This window comes from Ochlerotatus camptorhynchus, unplaced genomic scaffold (assembly GCF_037179485.1).
Source record: "Ochlerotatus camptorhynchus isolate MF236.1 unplaced genomic scaffold, CSIRO-AGI_Acam_v1.1 ptg000276l, whole genome shotgun sequence".
NCBI lineage: Eukaryota > Metazoa > Arthropoda > Insecta > Diptera > Culicidae > Ochlerotatus > Ochlerotatus camptorhynchus.
The window spans coordinates 188,890-211,527 of NW_027040765.1; the positions used below are offsets into that span (position 1 = coordinate 188,890).

Sequence of the window (22,638 nt, forward strand, 5' to 3'; positions counted from 1 at the left end):
CCAATAAACAAAAAGTTTGGATATTCTATAGTGCAGTAATGACTGGATTTTGTCACTTTGTTATTATCTTGAACATGAATGCGACAGATTTGAAATTACGGTTATGTGAAATTATTGAAAGATTAAAGTCTCATGCGGGGAGGGACTGACAAAATCGTATCGATACGGTAATTTCCATACAAACTTCAATTGGTTTGTGCATAGTCAGTTTCTGCCCAACAAGTCCAAATTTTGGGAGGCTACCCAACTAATAATTTTAGCTGCAGACTAGCTTATACAGCAGAAAATTCCCTTATGCAGCTAATTTTTGTCTGTATAAGCTGATCTGCTGCTAAAATTGTTTGTTGGGTAATCAGAACCTGATTTGGAACCGTTTGGTGAATCGCTGTGGAAGCCTTATTTCTGATTAATCTCATTTACGCCTTGCAATTTCAAGACCGGTGTCGCAACAGTGTCCGAGATATGTGTTCTAGAAAACTTGAAGTGATAGGGCATTTCCGCCATCATGACGGCCATCTTTGGACTCTTAATAGCGATAATTTAAAATTTAACATTAGTCTATCGTTCACTCTTATTAAAAAAAAATACATCGATGCATTGAGATTTGAGCAGTAATATTTCATTTAATTTATATGCTGATCAATTCATCTCATTTTCAAACTGTTTTCGATTCCATATGGCAGTTAGCCTACCTACATTTAACCGTTCACAATCCAACTTGTGCTCGTTGTCCATTCCCTCGTCACCACTGGTGTCAAAAGCGTCAGCCGCTTCGTACTCTGCTGTCAATGCTAGGCAAAAAGAAAACAGACTTCGCAGAGCACCACAGTGTTGTGTGCGGATGGGCAGAGTGTGTTTATTTTGTGAGATTAGCTGCACCGTGGATAAGCACCGTCCACAGAACAAGAAGTGACTGATAACAGTTCAACCAACCTAATATACCACCGATCACTGCGTGGGCCGACTGAACTATATTTCCAATGATCTGAACAACCGTGTCCCGGTTTCTCCTTTCCTACGCATTATTTTGATTGCAGTGTGTGCCCTTGAAAGCGATAAGAGAGATGCTTTCGAGGCTGCTGTACCTGCTGTTGCTGGCTCTTAGCGTTCACTATCAGGACACCGAAGCCAGCACGCATTGGCTGCTGAACACCAACGGGCAGATCATTCCACAGGTACGAATACATAACATTACAAATCTTATTTCAAAGTGTGCTATAATTAGCCACATCGATCATGTAACTTTCAATCTTTTCGATTCGATGCACTCTTGCAGCTGACGTCGCCTTTCTATCTGCGCCGGTCGTACGATTTGATTGCGTTTCTCAACCAGAATGTCTACAAGCAGAAAATAGATCTGATCATTAGCGAACTGTTGGCGATCAAGTCGAATCTCACCGCCAAGATGAACAATCTGGACGCATACACGAATGATCTGACGAACAAGATTGGTTGCATACCAAACTTCTATCTCGACGAATCGGACATCCTGAGTACGATTATCAACATGAACTACATCAACAGGATTACGATCCCGGACAAGGGATCGGCTGCGGCCGGGGCTGTCAGTTCCAAGGCGATCACGACCAAGGGCAAAGCTCCTTCACCCAAGTGTGGTGACTATATGAAGATGGGCTTCAGTGTGGGCAGCTTTGACCACCTGGATGGGGTCCACAATCGGACCCAGCTAAAAATGATTCCCGAGGACATGTTCAAATCCCTAGAGTTCTATATTCCTTCGGTGAAATCTCCGCAAGCCCTGGCGGAGGACTTGAGGAAGAATCCTAACTCCTGGAAGTACCATACGATTGCGTCGTACTATTGGCGGAAGAAAGGGAACGCTCGGGAAGCGCTCGAATGTGCCCGGCGAGCGGTGGTGCTGGCACCACGAAAGTACAAAGACATCGCCCTGCTCAGTATGGGAACCATACTGCAGCGATCGCAGTATCTGAACGACTCGCTGATTGTACTGCGGGCGGCCGTGGATCACGAACCCAACGAGCCGGAAAATCAGATGGCCTTGGGCAACACCTACATGCTGCTGTCGGAGTTCAACCGATCGTTCGAGGCGTACAAGGCGGCCGAGAGTTTGGATTCGGTGTACTCGGAACACAACGACTACATTAAGAAATCGATCAACTGCTTCAAGGATCTCAAAATCAACCTGCTGACGATGGAAAGGTAAGAGTGTTTAGCGTCGGAAGGTCCTGATTCACGGCATTAGAATTATATCTCCGGAACCATAGGATGCGCAAAAGTCGCAATGATCGCCAACACAATTAAATGGCCTTAAGGTGATTTATTGAAGAGTCCACAAATGTTTTTCAGGGCACACATCTCGAACATTATTGCAACAACGCTCATGAAATTGGATCTCCTTGTTTGCTGCACTGCAGAAGTTCCAGTTTTGTTGTTGTAGTCGATATTTGTGTTCTGAAAATTTCGATGTGATAGTGCGATTAATCACAAATAAGATTTCCACAGCGATTCACCATAAATGAGAAAGCAATTTCAAAAATTTTAATACCGTATTGAAAACGTCAAAAGTCTTGACCTTATTAGTTTTAAGGGAATTAAGCGGTTTTAATTGAGTTGAAATCTGGCGTAAAGTCCCAGTAGGGACGTAATAAAGCCAAAGAAGAAGAAGAAGTTGGTAGTATTTAGTGTTTAATCGTGATTCAAGTATTCTTTCTCGATTTAGCGTTTTGGAGCTAATCCAGTATTTTACAGGCGATTTTGGCGTTTTCAAAGACATAGTGATGTTTTTGAAGCCATTTCTGCATGTTACGATCTGGGAGCCTTTGCTCTGATGCCACTTCGCATCTTCTGGAGTATAAATATCAGCTACCAGAAAACAATAATAGATAAGTAAATTTAATGCTTGAAATAAGCAATAGTGTCCAAGATTCACTTATTAAAAAATTGGAAGTGGCTGACTTGCAGTCATCCTGCCGTTGATTTTTGGAAGCAGTATCGAATCACCTTGAAATAATGAATGTAAAAACGTCATAATCGCCTCAAAACATCAAAAATAATGTTGGTAAGCTTCAACCGATAGATTCAGTATTTGGTAGATTCTCCAGTCAGAACCGGTATTCAGTGCTGAGATTTGTCATTGTCATTGGCAGACTTTCGCGCGATATTGACAAAATTGTTTTTCACATAGTCACTGACAGACTTGATCATCAAAAAACCCTTCGGCAAAATCTCATTCATTTTTCGTCAATGACAAAGATTCACATGGTAACAGAATGTACGGTGTGACATTATTGTTATCCAAGCCGTTCAGAACGTCGATGCTTGTTCACTTTAACGGCTCCATGTAATTGCGTTTTTCAAGTCATTCAATTTCGTTACAAATTTAGTTAATATAAAAATCTACAAATGTTCGTCACTGACAGCACTGAATGTTAGCTCAAATGAGTGGCCAAAGCAGAATTTTCAATATCACCATGTACTCTCGAAATTTTGCAGCACTGCCGGTATTAACACTCACAACACGATGCCTGGGAAATTGGCAATGTTTGAAAAACCATTGCTCAGCAATTATTCTATACATTTTAAATCTAGTGGAAATGTAGTTTCAAATGGCGTCAATAGCTTTGAAATTTGTCAATAAATGGCTGAGGTATGATTTTTTAAACATTGCAAGTTTGCCATAAAATGTGTAACCGGAGGCATCGTGTTCGGATTGTTAAAAGTTACTCCGAGTTGTAGCTTATCGTCATACACAGCACTCACTGAATCTAGCTCAGTGACGGGGTAAAATTGGTGTCCGGCCATTAGGTCAAATGGTCATCAGGCTAAAGGCTGCCCAACCTTTTTAAAGTTGCTTTTTCAAATGGCTGTACCTATGTTCAATGTACGTGTTTCTAGCTGCATTTTGTTTATTTCTCATTCATTCTGAGCTAACATTCATAATGATAAAAAAATGGGGCCAGAATGATATCATTGCTGTCTGCTGAGATCCAGAGACCACGTCCGGCTCGAGGGCGAATAAAATCATATTAATTTTCCTTCTTCCAAAAGGTGCTCGTTCTTTTCTCGCACAGGGTGTCGACTACCTGGAAAAACCTGGAAAATCTGGGAATTTCAGGGAATTCATTTTTGAACCTGGAAAATCAGGGAATTTCATTCAAAGTCAGGAAATAATTTCTTTATAACAGAAACTTATTAATAAGTATGGATGACAAACAACTTAATTACTCGGTGTAGTTTTAGAATGTTTTTTTTTTTATTTCAAATTTTAAATAGAGCTGCAAACTTGTGGTTGTTCAATGCTTGATGTTGCGATTTTGGAAAAAGTTACTCAAATAAAAGGTTATTTCGATGATTTTGAGCCTATTATAAATTCAGCTCCCATTGGGTGTTGGCACATTCCTGAGATGAACTGAGATAAAAATCCATTTCCGTACACGCTAGACGCTGTTAGTTGTTGCAACATTTAAGCTGCTAATGGGTATGTGCGTCTCTTAATAGATGTTACACCTAATTACGTCTGACAAAATTTAACCTTCGAGTAGATTGGTGCGTCTGCTCGATCCAACTGTGTTTAACAAAAAACAATTCCTTGAGTGCATTGGAGCGCCTTTCAGTAAATTCAAGAATGGTTAGGCGTTCCGGAGAACTGAGAGATTAGGGCGTAATTGCTTTTGTAAGCAAACACGTCACTGGCAGATTTCTCGCGAATTAAAGCTCAGTAAAAAAAACTAACAACACTAACAAAAAAACTAACAAGAGGAATGATTCCTCTATTATTTGGTATAGTTTGTTTGCCAGATTGTGCTTTTATTCGCGAGAGAGTTCGCTTTGAGAAACATTCGAGAACGGTTGAGTGTTTTTGCTCTGCAGCGTGCTTTTATTTAATTCTTTGCTGTCTTTGTGCTGGCGTAGAGTTTTTCGGTGTTCGAATTTGAATAGTTTTGTGTCCCGGGCGTGATAATTTGATTTGGAATGGGGAGAGGTAGCTCATCGATTCTTCCGGTTCGCCTCCTAGCATCGTGCTATAAGGTACCAGGCGATAACCAGGGTAGTTGATCGATAGCTCGATGACGTCATTTCGTTGGCGTCTGCAATGGGAAATTCTCAGAGCAGGCGTTGACGATGGGACGTTGTCGAGTTGTTGAATAGCAACTATCGTGGTAACTCACCGATTACCCTAGGGGCATCCCACTCTAAACTTTGTATTTTTCCTAATAGACATATAAAGATCTTAGTGATATCTAAGATACCCAAAAATACTTAAAAATACTTAAGAAATATCTAGCGTTAGTTTATTTGCTTGGTTGCTATGTCAATTTAATTTGCTTGTTTATCCAATGTCAGGCGTTTTGTGTGGATATTGGTTAATTTGTTAAACAATTAACATTCATTTGATTAAGAGCGTGAACAGCTTTAGGTGTTCCGAACCATTTTCGGTGTAATCTGTTCACCATGTACCAGAAAGAATTAATTCTGATAGGCATTGGAACCTTTGTTGTTACTCGTTCGAGTTCCATAATTTGTATAACCAATCTAATAGTGAATTTTGTGTTGTTCTTTTTTTCCGCTCGGTTCTTGGCTGTGTGACTATGACAATGCCTGATAAGAAAATAATTGGATGTACGAAACCATATGACCATACTATCACCTATATTTTCGTTTACGTCCGGACGGTATGTTAAACGAGAATATGCGGAAATGCAAATCTCTTAGCTTTCCACCTTCTAAACGCAGAACATGTTTATTACAGTAGATCGGGGTAAGAGGGGCATAGTGAGCATCCCGTGCACCAGCTTGAACTTCCGGCCGTTCGGAACAAATTGGTTAGTGGTAGGATCAATATCATAGTGATATTGAACCTACTACCTGTTGATTTGTTTCATGCAGCTGAAGATCCAGAGCCAAAGTGTGGGATGCTCACTATGCCCTACCTGTTCACTATGTCCCTCCTTCCCCTAATAAACCATAAAGGCCACTGGACACAGTATAAGCAACATAGTCAGAATTATTTAAACGAATGGATTTAGTTTTCGTTGTTTTCCTACGTATAATTAAAACAAGTAAAACGTTGTGTTCAATGTGATATAATAATTGCATTAATTTTTCAAAATAAACATTTTAGTAGTTTATTCAAAAGGAGAGTCAACACGGCCATTCCCATTCAACACCCGGTAGATAAACAAACTTTTCATCCTGCATTTGCTCAGGCCTGCACGTTTTCACGGCAACAGTTCCTCGATACTGCAAAAACAAAATCGTAGTCAGATGATTCGCTGCTAGGTAGGTCCACGGTACGAGAGGGAGAGAGAGAAAGAGAAAAGGACTAGTTGTCTCTCTCATGCCATCGCAAGTTTTTGCTCGGGTCAGCTAATGCACGCTCATATCTGAATATACCAATATTCATCATCGCAGGATCTTTGTGCACCGAGAGGGTATATGTGAGCCAATACACACTTTGGGTTCAGTCGATTGGTAAACACGGTTCAACTTGTACTGAAAATATCATTCTTTGTAACCAGCTCTGGAAGCATACTTACAAGCTGAATCGCTGAAAAATATAAATTAAATAATACTAATTTAAACACATAATAAAAATACTTAACACTCCTATTTGTATAAATACAAGACGACCGACAACAACAAACACATGCACTAGCAACCGGTCATCAAAAAATAAGTGGTACTTTGATGGAAATTTATAGCCATGGTTTAAAATACTAAAAAATACTTAAAAATACTTACACGGGATTTACAAATATTTTACTGATATTAGGTATGAAGTTTAGAGTGGGATGCCCCTAGCGATTACCTGTCGATCTGCCAAATTTGGAAAGACGTCTGCATTGAATTGTCTCATATAATAATATTCCGCCCACTATATCACAAGAAATTGCGAGTAGCTGAGTAGAATGGAGATAAGTTAAGCATTGGGTACAGGACCAAGTCTCCCCTGGGTGGTGCCAGAAGATGAGCGCAATAGAATCATCAAGTTGCCATAAGGCACGGAATGAGACTATTGCATGGCTGGGTAGTCAAAGTCTTCCATTCGTTAGTCATTTCAGGTGGATTAGAACAGGTTTAGGTGGGCGTTGGCCAGATTTGGATTTTTCAGATGTAATCCTGGATAGGACCCTGTCATTGAACGTTGCGTGAAAGTGGAACTTAATGAAGGCCTAAGTACTTTTTCGTAGTTTTTAGTTTTCGGATTTGAAAGATCGTCGATTACAGTGGCCTGCTTACTGAGCAGAAAAATGCGGTCCCAGGTTCTTACATATCAAAGAGATTTATGGTAAAATCGCTTGTGTATCGTGTATTTTGCGAAACTCGTTGTTGTCGTTGGTTCCGGGTTTGAAAGGATACAAAAATTTGAGTAACGGTATTATGTGATATGAGGGGCTCGGTGGCCTTAGAGCAACCGTTTTTGCTTACTGAGCAGAACATCATGAGTCTAATCTCAGGCCCATCCACATTCAAGATTCGTCAATCGTTTTATTTGTTAATATGACTACATGGTAATAACAGCAACTCGGTGATTAAAAAGGTGCTCGTCTGCCTAGTGGCAAACGTTTTTGCTTACTGAGCAGAAGACCGTGGGTTTAGCCCCAAGCTCCTTCGCGTTATATGATCGTTAGGACATCAATTCAGCTTATCGTTTACCAAAACGAACCCTGCTGCAAACCCAACCATCTTATCCAACATCCCAGTGATCCTCGTGGAAGTGCAGAGGTGTTCTCGGCTTCCATCAAAGCGATTGTCATGTCAACACAATCCTTCCCATTCCTTTCTTGACCTGTGTTCGGGCGCGGCCGGCGCTGGTATTGCCTAATTTAAGATCACCAGTTTTTACACATTGAGGATGACTACTAGTCCCAAGCATCGTCTATTGGTTCTCTGTGTAATTACAGTTGATCTGGCAATAACAGAGTAGCAACCGTGGGCGGTCAATCAAGCTCAAGCTCAAGCCGGGCGTGATAATTTGATTTGGAATGGTTTGTGCTGATGTTTTATCCCCTGTTGCTTAGGTGCCTGGTGTGCTCTCGCTTCCATTTGTTGCCGGTGTGACTCGACCGCGCTGATCTATTGTTAGGTTTTTGCGATGTGCATTGCTTTTGTGCACAGAGTGATTTGAAGAAGAAAAGTGATATTTAGTTATTGTGTGGCTGACTAGTGGAAAATATGCGTGGAAGCATCGGGAATGCGCTCCCGGATGTATTGTTTGGTGAGAAAGTTCCAGTTAAAGATTGTTCTTATACATTTCTCGACTGCATTTTCGAGGGACCGTGTCTTGGTTTTGTGGGTAGCGCGTTTGATGGTCGGTTTGGTGTGGCTGGTGGCTCACTCGCCCGTGCTGAAGCATGATTCGTTGAGAAAATAAATGTCACGATCGAACATGCAAGCTTGGTATTTGCCCGATTATTTTTTGATGTGTCGTTAGGTGTGTCCTTAACACGATCATGAGGGTGCTGGATGAAGACTGACGGTAGTCACGGCGGGTCGTGTTTAATTATGTGGTTCGGTGGTTTTAGTTGGTGGTAGCCCAAAAAAACAAAATGTTAAAGTTTTATGGATTTTGTTCCTGTCTTACGTAAGGACCAAATCGAAACAACGAACGTCATGTAGAATGTAGAACGAATGTAGAATTTAATGAAGGCATAAGTGCTTTTTTGTAGCTTTTTGTCTCCAGGTTCAAACGATCATCGGTCATAAAGGCTTATTCTTGTGTAAAGGGCACCGCCGTCGAGTTGGAGTTTGAATAAATTCCAGGAAGCTTATAGTCACACTGCTTGATTATCGTGTGTTTTGTGAAACTTAACATCGTCATTAAGGGGGACTTCACCGCTCCGAAAAAAATACGTTTTGATTTTTCTAAAAATATTGAAAAAAGGTATAAAAAATCTAGAAAAATCACATATTTTCTAATTTTTCAAAGAAAATTTACATAAAATTTTTTTTTGCAAGTCATTATAGTGTAAAGTTGGACTCAAAAAACTACAAAACATCGACTTTTCGGTTTTTCTGAGGGTCCATTTTTTTATGATGAGATAGAAAATATATTTTTGCATGTAATTTTTGACAAAAATCTAAAATAAAAACGAACCGAAAATATTTTTTTTTATTTTCGGGCCGGTAAACTTCCCCTTAACGTCACCGTCGGGGCCGGTTTTGAATCGTTGAAATAACATCGCGATCGCGATGAGGGGCTTGGTGGTCTTAGAGTGACTATTTTTGCTTACTGAGTATAACATCATGAGTTTAATCTCAAGCCCATTCACATTCAAGATTCGTTAATCGCTTTATTTGTTAATGTGAATACAAAGGAGCTCGTTTGCCTAGTGGCAAATGCTTTTGCTTACTGAGCAGAATATCGTGGGTTCAATCCCAACCTCCTTCGCGTTATATGATCGTTAGGACATCAATTCAGCTTATCGTTTACCAAAACGAACCCTGCTGCAAACCCTACCCTCTTACCCAACATCCCAGTGATTCCTCGTGGAAGTGCAGAGGATTTCTCGGCTTCCATCAAAGCGAGTGTCATGTCAACACATTCCTACCCGTTCCTTTCTTGACCTGTGTTTGGGCGCGGCCGGCGCTGGTATTGCCTAGTTTGAGATCACCAGTTTTTACACATTGAGGATGCTTGCTAGTCCCAAGCATCGTCTATTGGTTCTCTGTGTTATTATAGCTGATCTGACAATAACAGAGTAGCAACCGTGGGCGGTCAATCATTCTCATGCTCATACTCAGATTGTGCTTTTATTCGCGAGAAATCAGCAATTGATGTGTTTGTTTACAAAAGCAATTACACCCAAATCTCAAAGTCCTCCGGAGTTATGCTGGGTTTAGACAAGGCAAGTCATCGATCAATTAAGTTGAATTCAATAGCCATGAAAAGTTGAGTCTGGTTCAACTTTTTTGCAATTCGAGTGAGTCGATCAAGTCAGTTGAATGGCATGGTTTACACGTTCAAGTCAGTTGAATTCAATTGAGTTGATAAATTGACTTGCCTTGTCTAAACCCAGCTTTAAGAGAAGATGATGAATCTTTCTGAATTCTTCTATTGTTCCTTATTGTGTTCTTTACAGCTTGATTAGCTCAGAGAACTAACTGAATGAGAATTTAGGATAATGGTCTTGCTTGGGAGGATTTTTTTTTGATTGCTTGGTGTATCACTTTTATGATTGAATAATGATTCAAATGTACGTAGACAAGCATTGCTTTGACCGCATAGAGTGGCTTTATTGAGTATTCTAGGTCTTCATTGTAAACCTGGTCAGCTCATAAAATTAGCTTCTCAGTGTAGTTTTAGTATCGTAATGTTGCTGCTAGATGGAATTAATTTACAGCATTTTGGAGGTGAAAGTGCTGTTTTTACGATTGCTCACCGGGAGGAATCCGCCCGCGAATATTAGCTTTATTCGGAATTATTTTTTGTATTATCCGGAATAATTTTCTTGCAGAGCTGGGTCTCAAAATGTGCTCTTGACAAATTAATATAATGAGATTAAAAACAAGTGTATCATATGTAAAATGAAGGGTAACCAGTGAACCGGGACAGCCGGAAAAAAATGGGAATTTGAAATCACCGGGAAAATCCCGTGAATTTAGATGACATTTGAACAGATTTTAGAATGAATTCTAGAGATAACGTCAAGGTATTTAAGAGAATATTTTCTAGGGAGCTTTAGAAAAACATCTAAGAGAATTTTTCCTAGAACTCCCAAGAGTGAAGAGGATTCCAGGATTCGTGGTAAATACCAAGGGAAGCCAATTTTGAGGGTACAATTCCAAAATAATTCTGCGAAGATCTATAAGGAAAGTCCGACGATAATTCCAAGCGCATTTCGAATGAAATTTCTGTAGAATTTTAATGAGAATTCCATACCTTATTCTGTTGTTTTAATTCTACTACTATTGTATCACTTTCACTTTCACTATTCACTTTCATTATAACTTAAAAAACTATAACAGGTACGTATTTCGTTTATTACTTGCAAACTTCTTCAGTGTCTAGTCATAGACTTCCAAGACACTGAAGAAGTTTGCAAATAGAAAACGAAATTCTTATCTGTTATAGTTTTTTTTAGTGATAGTGAAAGTAAACAGTGAAAGTGAATTAGTGAAAGTGAAAGTGATACAATAGTAGTAGAACTAAAAGGAAAACGAACGTAATAAGGTATACAATTATTCTACTAAAACGCTCATCTGTCAATTTAGAGAAGTCCATGCAATTTTCAGAAAAAAATAGAGGAGCCATAATAGAGGAGAACTATAAGATAATACTGAGCAAAATTTGAAGACAATTCTCGGTGAGAAAATTTCCTCTGTTTCCGATGGCGACCGACTTTGGTTATTGATATTGCACCCCCAATGCCTAAGTAAAATTGCAAGTTTTATTAAGGTTTTAAGGCATTGTACACATCAAAATCATGGTCTACACAACCTTCATAAAACCCAAATTGTTACTTGGGTGTTACCTTCAAGAACATGCTATGTTAGATTTAAACATATCTAGATAGAGGAATTAGGCGCTTTTGTAAACAATGACTGCTCTCGATAATTTTTAGGAATTCAAGGCACGCCCACGCAAACCAACATTACCGTCGGGTAGGGGAAGTCTTACCCTACCTGATGGTGATGTTAATTTGCGTGGGCGAGCCTTGACTTTCAAGACATCATAGAAAGAAGTCATTGTCTACAAAAGCTGTTACGCCCTAATTACAGCTCTATCTTGATATGGGAACTGACATTCGATTGATGACCTTGACAAATGTCCAAAAAATACTCTTTTTCAAATTTATGGTGGTGCTGACAAGGACCGTTTTGTCGTGATGGTTGAGTAATGCTGAACCTGAGCTATTAAGGTGTTAAAGGCTGGTGGCTGGTGAGCTGTATGTTGTTTGGAATAAGGGTGACGCGCTTGGCATAGATGGCTTACAGTGATTCACGAAGAGCTACTGATTCTGATCAATAGCGGTGCGGCTTTTTCCTCCTTCTATGGATGCTCATGTGGGCTGCAGCTCGCTGCTTGCAGGCAGCCTTTCGTTGTGTACTGGAGAACAATATTGAACGCTACGCGCCGAAAGCACTGCTGCTGCTGCTGATGCCGACGACCGGACACCAAACGGTGATTGGACTGAATCCGATCAGCGGTTGAGGGCAGCCTTGATAGCTAGCTGCTTGCGGGGAGCTTTTCGTTGTGTAATGGAGAACACCACCACTCACCACGTCGTGATTGTATAAACACCGTTTGGTGAGACCTAAGAGAAGAGGTGACAATACGGGGGCGAAAATGAACCACTTTTCTGTCAAACGTGAACCAGCTGATTGGCCGATTTCATGTGCGTAAGATAGAGGTAAAGATAGATAAAGATAGAGATAGAGATAGAAATAAAAGAGGAAGAAGCCAATTGTCACCTCTTCCTCTTAGGGTGAGACCGGATGGAATTCAACTTTGAAATCTGCGTTAGGGAAACCAATTTTCGCAGGCAATCGGTGATAATTTTAATTATCATAGCAACAGTTGCACATTCGTGAAATTTTAAATAGTGACATATTGAAAAATGATAGAGTCTTAAAACTTAGAGATGCGTAGAAATATTTCTGATCGATTGGTAGTAAAATTGTTGAAATTGATCCAGGGGCAGCTGAGTTATTAACGTTCAAAATCTATCATAATTATGTTACATGTTCCATTTTCGGTTTTCACAAAGTGTGTACCCCCATATAGAAATCACAGACGTAGTCTTACGTCAGAACTCGAAGAAAACCTAAAGACGAATTTTTACAATTTTATTGAGTTTTATATAGAGAATTTCTGGACTGTTCAAGGGACTTCCAGCGAGAATTTCAAATTTATTTTAAAAGAATTCTGAAAAGAACTTTGTGAAAGGAAACTAGTCTAAAGAAAATGCTTGGGAACAATCAAATAAGCAAAGTTTTGAGCGAAATTTTCATTTACAAATTGTGAAGACTTCGAACGTGTCGCAGAACCAAATTGAAGATCCAGCAAAGGTGCTGCTTTCTTAGAAATGACCCATATAACATTCGGCTCACATGCTTAATTCAAAAAAAAAAAAAATCAAAAATTCCGGGAGAGAAACGGGAAAAACCCGGGAAATTGCTAATCGAGATTTGCTGGTCCTCATGAAGTTGGAGGAAATCTGGATGAATTTGTGCCCCTAGGGTTGAGTTCGGAAGCAGTCAGAAACAAACTTTTAAGATTGATTTCAGCCCATTTTTTTTTAATTTGATCGCTCATAAGTCACTCAATATGCTATATAACTACCTCAAATATATTTTAATAGATTCTGTAAGATCTATAGAATAACTTATCTGATGAAGGTAGATACTCAGAAAGCAAGTTTCCCGCCTTGCACCATAATTTACAAGCAAGTTTCAACATATTCGGAGGCTAAAACCATACAAAAATATTTTTTATAACAAAACTACGCAAAGTGGGTCTTAGGGGACAATAAAATACAACTTTCGTCCGAACATACTATGGCTGCAAAACTTGTAGTTTTGAAGATATTTCAGCGTTTATCGATTCCATTGCTGCGAAATTGGTCGAAACGTTCTCTGGCATAACTAATGCCGGATTTATCAGGATCTTCAACTGTTACTTAAATCAATAATAATTTTAAAAAAACTCGCTATATTATGCAGATTACTTCAAGACATCATCCCGGGCCTAGAGCGATATGGAGCTCTACAAAAGGAATTTGATGAATATCACGAAAAGCTCGACAGGGAACAGGTACGTCCAAAGAACACATCTAATCAAATTAAGAAAATTGTCAGTCCCAACGGGCTCTTTCTCTTTATTTCTCGATTAACATAACCGACCGTAATAATCATTCTCATTTCCTTTTTTCCCTAGGCTCCCCTAAAAACGCGCGTCTTCGACGAAGCCTACAGCAAGCAGGTGGATTTCCTCATCCAGCGAAGCCAGATCTGCACCACCCGGATGACGAAGGAGAAGAGCGAACCGATCCTTTCGTGCGATTTCATCTCCGACGTGCAGATGCTGATGGAGGACTTTGCCGTCGAGATCCTGAACAACTACGTCGACCTGAAGAAGGAGCTGATCAATACGTACAAAATTAACTCGCTCGGGATCTACAAGAAGATCTTCGTGGAGCATTTTTAATTTGTTTCCGATGTTTTTTTGTTTTTTTTTGTTTTTTTTTTTAAATCTCGGGAAGATGTAATCGAACGCAAAAGGTGCGCGTTTTAAACTCGTTTTTCTCAATTCTCATTGATGTAGATCGTAGTGTCTATTTATTGAAACTGAAAGCAGTAGTTTTATATTTATGTTAATTGCAAGCAGAACCAGTTTGTACAGAGAAATACAACTTTTTTAAACATCAAAGCACAGTGTAATTTCCAGGTAGTTAAAATAATTCAAAAGCTACAATGTTCGAAATATGATTTTCCCTTTGACTCTTTCGATTTCTGTCCATCCACTAACTATAAGTCAATTCACTAATGAGATTATCCTGTCGCATTGCACTCGCTAACGGTCGGACGGACGATGGGTGTCCTTGAAAGGTTTCAAACTTGTGGTGTTTCGTTGCTTCTGTTCTTCGCGAGCCTAATAGCTACCAGCGTGCCCGTATGGGTTGATTCGAAGAACAAAACCCCCAATGGGGTTCGGTCAGCATGTGTTACGTGAGTTCGCGCGTGGATGTAGGCGGTAAGGCGTGTATGGTTTCCAGCTATCCGATATGGCTGCTGTCTCGTGAGTTGCATTTCAGAGGGGTTTCGCCTGGGGAGAGGTGATTTCTTAGGTGGGGAAACGTGATTATCATATGGGTAACTGGGGGTGGTAGTGCCCTTTTTCTCTATATCCTCATTCGAATATGTCTGATTATTATCGATTTATTAGGAATGTTTTTTTGATTACTTGTTGGATTGAACGTTTATGGTTATTATAAAATATTACACGATTGGTCGATGAGCTCTAGTCTTTTAAAATATATAACGAAAAAATCAATTCATTAAATTATGAATCTGTTGTTTAAAGGGGAATTCTTTCAGAATAATAGTACATTTAATTATTTCACATAATCCTGTCAACAATACGCTTAGCTCTTCGAATGATATCCTAGTTCAAACCTCACCCTACGTCATACGGGCTATCGAAAAAGGAATAAAAGGAAAATAGACCCCTGCACCTCGTGGTTTCAACAATTCAAGCTGAACATTGCATTAGGTTCTAAGTAACAGTGACAGATTCTCTTCGTCGACTTTCTCTTTGCATCCCTACGGCCATGTAAAGACATTTCCAAGTATCTTCCGCACACAGATCGATAAAAGAAGCTTTTATCTAGCATCTAATACAACAAATATATCAAGAAAACGGTTCTGTGATCAAGTTATTAACGAAAGAGAAAGTCGACGAAGAGAATCGATCAATGTTACTTAGAACCTAATGCAATGTTCAGCTTAGATTGGCGATCCAACGATAACATAAAGCAGCGCTTGTGCCAAATATGAGAGCTAGAGAAATGATGGCTTAATAATTTTCCACGGCGAGGTATGGGAGAATAATTTTTTTTAGTAAAGTATTTTTTATTAATTTGGTTAGAAAAGTTAAAATCTATAGATCAAAGTAAACGAAAACTAAGCAAAAAAAAATTCAAAATCATACGTCTATTTGGGTGGCTTTTATAAGGTTTCTCCACTGCAATAAAATGTTTTTTTTTTCGAATAACAAATGTTTTTAATATTTCTCTCCTATACTGCCGGTACTCGCACATTAATCCAATTTGGAAAAAAAATTATTTTGAGAAAATAACCTAACCTAAAATTTGCTGTTTTTCGGCTACATCTAGTCATAATATTCAGTACTTATGGTCAAAATAGCTTCATTGCGGCATAAGTTTATCGTTGGTAACATGAATACATGCATAGCAGTTGTCTTTCGTTAGGATGTTTTGAATGAAATCAGATAGGACTCATATGCGAGTACATTTTGGGTCTAGCGCAAAAGTACTCGCATACCAGTCCCATTACTCACTATAGCTTGTTTTGTTATTTTGAGCGTAATACCATCGTCTGATATGATTGGACTACAGTTGTACTACTTAGATCTAGTACATTGAATGAGATTCTTGTTGAATCTAATTCCTCAATATATATTAAAGGAATACAACTGTAGTAGGGTAAACGCAGCAATAGTGGAGGTACTTTAGTCTGGAGTTAGAGTGAAGTCTCCATAAGCCACTATAGGAACACATTGCACTAACGTACCTCCACTATTGGTGCGTTTACTATACTATCATGTTTGCCAAGAAAATATGTTCCCGCAGTCTCTTGTTGAACCAATCGACTTATATCGGTCATTTCGTGGATCAAACGAAGCTATATATTAAATTGCCATAGACTCTAGGCATCCGAATGTGCTGCCAAAAGAAAGGCAAACGTTCTAAGGGCTGCGGAGAACAGAAACCAACAGAGACAAATTACGAACTGATTTTACGGCAAGGACCTTTAGCGCAAAACAAAGAACAATAATTGGAACTAGATGCACATGAACATCCAGTGGAGGTGTCAAGGTTAGATTAGGTTAGGTTTTCTTTATTAAGGATACTTTCAGCACAAACGAAGTGACAGACGGAGCGGCTCGAAAACTTTGGTGACTAACCTGCTATTGCAATTTTTCAGTGTACCACATGGCAACACCACTACTACTGGATTGTACCACATGGCAACACTACTACTAGATTGAACTAGCATTTTCACCAAATGTACTAGAATGTTTTGGTTCTATCTCTTTCACTCTACTCAAAACTAAAATGCATGAAAAAATGACAAAATGATACGCACTCTTTGCACACTGTCAAAGAATCATTGTACAGAAAATCAACTTTGTTCAAATCAAAACAAAAAAACTAACCCATCTGGTGGATGATGGCACAAGCTTCGAAGAAAATTCTATTACAGTGAACCACATTATTTAAATGGATTTCTTCGCCAGTTAGTCGTCTGTCACTTCGTTTGTGCTTTCAGCCTGGGGTTGGTTCTCCTCCAGAAGCCCCTTAAGGAGGCCTCCCAAGTCAGAAAGTTTGGGAAATTTTCCCTAGTATGAGTTCCAGAGGGGGCTCTCATAAATAGGGCGGAAACTCCAGAGGTGGAGGTGCCAATGTGTTGTTATCCTATGCAAAAGGTAAGCTCCAAATTTGCTATTATCGTCGTCGTTGGCAGTATAATTCGTATATTTTAAATTAACTACCCAACGTAGAAAAGAACACGAATTATCGCGTATCTTGATCGTTCGTTACATACCTAAAAAGGACTTAATCGTACTTTGACGCGAAGCGCTGTTTATTGTGAAATGATGCCCGATGACCCCGGAGGGATCGTTTTTGCTTACTGAACAGAAAATCATGGATTTAACCCCAAGCTCTCCATCATGACTCTTAAAATTCATGATCACTAGACTGATGCAAAATTTGACTTTTTCGCTCCACAGTGCTTAAATGGTTTCAAATCGGGTCCTGATTAGCCTCCCAAAGTTACAATTCATTTGGTTAGAAACAGACTTCGCACAAGCCATTTGAAGTTTACATGTAAATTACTATGGGAAATCTCATCAAATCCATGATATTTGTGTCCTATTCAACGCCCCAGAAACACCAATGTTGCCTGCTGAGCAGTTGATTGAGCATGATCATAAGACATCAGTGCATTGAACCATTGATAACTTTCGATCTTTTGCATTTAATCGAAAAGTGGTCTTCAGCAAAGTTGTAGCTGGGAAAATTTCCTACAAGTACAGTTGAAAGTTTTTAAAGCAGACCGATATGGTGAATTATAAGATAGACATGAACAAAAATCTTGGTTTTACCATAGTAATTCCCATACAAACTTCAAATGGTTTGTGCCATCTCAGTTTCTCACCAAATGGGTTCAAATTTTGAGAGGTTAGTCAGGATCCGATTTGGAATCGTTTAAGTATTGTGGAGCGAAAATTTCAAATTTTGCATCACTCTAATGATCACTAAACAAAATCAATGTGTTCTTTCGATAGTCGGCTATCGAGAGATTAAATGAGCAACACATAAACAATACATACTTTTGATTGCATCGCCAACTTGAGGCGAATCCTAACCGAGTACTCTACCCAACCCTCCAACTCCGTAGCACTTATGAGGGTGTCGCTAAGTCGGTGGCTATCGTTAAGTAAGTATTACATCAACATTTCCTTCCCTACCTCTAGTTATGGTAAAGTTGGGCGTGGCCGGGAATAGCGACAACCATGTTTCTGGTATTCTTTTTTATAGCGAATTCGTTTATTATTTAGTTCCAACCTGGATCGGGTATCAAGATTGGGTCTGCTTGTTTTTTGACAAACGTCAGTTTGCTCGTTTGTTTTTAAAACCTAGCTCAGGTTGAGGTTCACACTGACAAAAAGTTCGGTTTCGCACTGGGTTGGAACTGGTGTTAACCCCGATAATAAACGAATTCGCTATTAGATCTCCAGCATTATTCCTGAAAGTAGTCTGACTGAGAATTTCAAAAGAGTCGTGAGCAAGGGGTAACTACTCTGCCACCTTGTGACTGTGCTGATTGTGTTTCAGAGTCTTTCTGTGTCGAACGAGCTGTCAGAACTTTATCTAAGCGGTAACCATACAATGTTTACTGGCAACCATTAGAGTCGGTGTATAATGAGTCACGCCAAGAGAAAAACAGTTGAACTCGCATCACGGTTTTCGAAAGATTCCCATTATTTACACTTGGCAACAGTGGACTTCTACAATAACTTCAAATGACTTCTAGCGAGAGAAAAAAAAATGCGGGTGTAGAAAATCATTATATCAGTGATTTTGTCAAATTATCTTAACAAAAAATAGTAGAAATTCTCATTACTGATCATTACCGAACGTATCCCATGACAATTTAATGCACACTGCGTGTTTATGCTCATTTCTTCGATTATATTTTATATTTTATTGCAATACCTTTCGTGGACCTTTCATAGCATCATAATGTTTGTTTACTTTGCCCGATAGGTAGCCGGTTTGACGGTTCAATAGGTAGACTTGGCTTTACTCTTGGCGTGACTCATTATACACCGACTCTAGCAACCATGACCTCCACAACGCTGAAAATGACAGATCCCCTTTGCGATCGTAGTTGTTTATTGGCGTTGACGGTGTCTCTGTAGCTTTTTAATCCTATGTTAAAGTCCAATAGCAAACGTCAGACTGTGCGTGATACACGGGGGACTTTGTACTATCCTTTCACTGCACCGAAAATTCCCATAAGATACTGCCTGTAGCCGATCACTAGATCGTTTGAGTTTACCCGATGACAGCAACCAGAGGACGTATGATTTTCTGATATTAAGCAATGTTCCATTTAGTTGTAGGCGGAAGGTGCAAGGAGTACCGTCAGGAACGTGGTGACACATCAGCTCCGTGGCTTCTTCTCTGCTGAATGCACCATCCACATTTTCGGTCGTAGTAAACTCCGTGTCCTTTTCCGCAGGTCTACACATATGTACAGATATCACCTGAATCGAAGCTTACCTCTTCCATTTCGAGAAAAAAAACTCAAGGCAGATGGACGGACGCAGACGAACGGGTTTTGTTCTATTCAAGGTTCTGCTGGTGTAAAATAATTCAGTCCGCTGGTTTTATAATCATACTGTAAATTATTAAAAATACAATTTTCATGCACAGAGCCTGGGGCAGAAAAATTGCTTTTAGGCTTTTCCACTAGAGTGAAAAGGTAAGGAACAATCCACAACGATTTACGCATATCAGTTGCTTATATGATTTGCCAATAAGAGTAAAGAGTAAAACCACAAACGAAGTGACAGATGGAGCGGCTCGAAAACTTTGGTGACTAACCTGCTATTTCAATTTTTCAGTGTACCACATGGCAACACCACTACTACTGGATTGTACCACATGGCAACACTACTACTGGATTGTACTAGCATTTTCACCAAATGTATTAGAATGTTTTGGTTCTATCTCTTTCACTCTACTCAAAACTGAAATGCATAAAAAAATGACAAAATGATACGCACTCTTTGCACACTGTCAAAGAATCATTGTACACAAAATCAACTTTGTTCAAATCAAAACAAAAAAACTAACCCATCTGGTGGATGATGGCACAAGCTTCCAAGAAAATTCTATTACTGTGAACCACATTATTTTAATGGATTTCTTCGCCAGTTAGTCGTCTGTCACTTCGTTTGTGGTAAAACATTTGTCGTAGACGCTAAACTAGAAATACTCAGAGGGAGAGATGGGCGGAGAAAACAAAATACAATTCGGCAGCAGGGATTTGTACCTAAATAATCTTGCAACCCTTGCTAGAAGCTAGCATTTCACATGACTTTTACTTTTGATTCGATTTACGTGCAAAATAATAATTGATTGCACACGAGAAGCACACGAAACATAAACTGGCCGCTCTTCGCATGTCGGTCCCATGGCAAAAATCAGCAAACCAAGAAAATCGCATTTTAAGCTTGATTCGTACCATTGCTTCTTATGTGATGAGACAACCAATTTGGCTGTCTTTCAAAACTTTTTCAGATCAAAGTTTATGAGTTCATCCAGTATTATGAAAATATGGGTCATCAGCTACCATTTGCATTGTAAAACTCAGTTTTGATAAAAATTGCTTTGGGACCGACATGGGAAGAGCGGCAGTAAAGGTGATTGAATTTCTGTTCGATTGCAATACTCTCTAAATTAATCTAGTAAGAATAAGAAATCCTCGGAAAAATTCTAATGGGAATGTTCGATTGGCTCAGATTTTGACAATTCATTTGGCTCAAAACATTCCTTCCGCTTATCTGTGTATTTCTACGCTAAACAACTGTTTATAAACATAAAAATCGAATGTAAACAGTCATGCAAGTGGTGCCAGAATTAATAGAAAATTTTGGTGGAAGTGTGTTTGGATTGTGTCGAATTGTGTTTTTGCAGTGTTAAACACAAGGTGGCAGAGTGAGTTGCCCCTTGGTCGTGAGTGGCGCTAGTATCCAATCTACGAAGTATATCATACCATAACAACGCTAACGCAAAAGAAAGGCAAGCTTTCTAGCTAGTGCTACTAAACACCCCTATTCTGTGTTTCGTTTCGAACGAAATTCTCATACAAAAAAATATTTTTTTGTATGAGAATTTCGTTCGAAACGAAATACAGAATAGGGGTGAAAGTCTTGTTTCTGCATTGCTCCATGTTGCATTGCTGTATAGCCGCAGAATCCATCTCAAATTTGAAGTCTATTAATTCAAACTCGAAAAATGCAGGTCTACAGGCATATACTATTTAAGGATTCTTTTTTTCGATATTTCTCAAATATCTGCGTGAACATGAGGAAGTTGGAGAAAATTTTTGTCTTTGTACTTGTATTTTCATACTGGCAGATATTTTAGCTGCAGCGACAATTATGAGGGGTGTTAGTTATAAAAGTTAGTTAATCCACCAAAACGGATTAGATCAAATTGAACCGAACTCTATGGTACGTTCATTAAAGTAACAATTGAGTTCAAACTTAAGCTTGCTGGAAGCGTTGGCCTTAGGATTAGTTGATGTATAATGAACTGATAACATGGTGGATAGCGATTCCAATTCTCGTGTAGTTTTCAAATTCGGAAACGGTTCAATCAACTGGATCGCTAGAAAGCAGCAATGCGTCAGCTTGCATTCAATAGATGCAGAGTTCGTTTCCCGAGTCCAGTCTCTTCCAGCTACCCTGGTTGTTGAAGCTAATGCATGACATCGGTGGTCACTGACCCAGCACTTCATGAGCGCATTGTGCAGTTCTTCAAAACACACGAAAATCGTGGGAAAAAGTTTACGGTGGATCATTTCAAATCAGGGAATGTATCAATTTCTACTGTTCATCGTATTCTGGCATCCTTGACAACAGTGCGGAAGAGGGATAGAGGAAAACCAGCCAAAATAATAAACAAAAAAGGACTTCGATCGCTACACAATACGTTCAACAACAACATGCCGTGCGGATCTATTTGCCTTTTTGCTGAATTAAGGGTTACTGCTACCTAAAGTTACAACAAATTTAAACAGCACTTTTCAGTGCTCAATATACCTGTGAATTTTTCACCTTGTTCGACTCTTATTTCTCTTCGATCATTGTTTGTACCCTACCCGTGGTAATCTTGCTTGGATAACGATTTGGAAAATTCTTCTTCAATTCTTCAGATTCTTATAGTAATCTGCTTGGAAGTCGATTTGGATAAACGAGTTACTAACGCCTAAGCGCAAAATCAAAGGGCAATCTCCGTATTTACAAAAATGGAAGATTTCTCCCAACGCTTCCAAAACTCAACTTATAATATTTCCACAAAAGCCCAGGGCTTCCTTTTTGAAACCTAGTAGTAGTCACATAGTCACTATGAACGGAGTTCCAATTTCCTGGTCAAACCAAGTGAAATATCTTGGATTAGTTCTTGACCAAAAATTAACTTTTAAAGATCACATTGAGGGCATTCAAGCCAAATGTAACAAATATATTAAATGTTTGTATCCTCTTATTAACAGGAAATCCAAACTTTGCCTGACGAATAAACTTCTAATATTTAAACAAGTTTTTAGACCGGCCATGCTTTACGCTGTGCCAATATGGTCTAGTTGTTGCACTACCAGGAAAAAAGCACTTCA

At 39.2% G+C, this 22,638-nt stretch overlaps 1 protein-coding gene across 1 annotated transcript; it reads left to right on the plus strand.

Moving 5' to 3' along the window:
* The first annotated feature begins 823 nt into the window (after window positions 1-823).
* Window positions 824-14,333, plus strand: LOC135706270 (tetratricopeptide repeat protein 17). The gene is made up of 4 exons (XM_065227835.1): window positions 824-1,175; window positions 1,277-2,181; window positions 13,648-13,738; window positions 13,862-14,333. The coding sequence occupies exons 1-4, from the start codon at window positions 1,065-1,067 to the stop codon at window positions 14,129-14,131; spliced, it is 1,377 nt and encodes a 458-aa protein (XP_065083907.1). The 5' UTR covers window positions 824-1,064; the 3' UTR covers window positions 14,132-14,333.
* The last annotated feature ends 8,305 nt before the right edge of the window (window positions 14,334-22,638 follow it).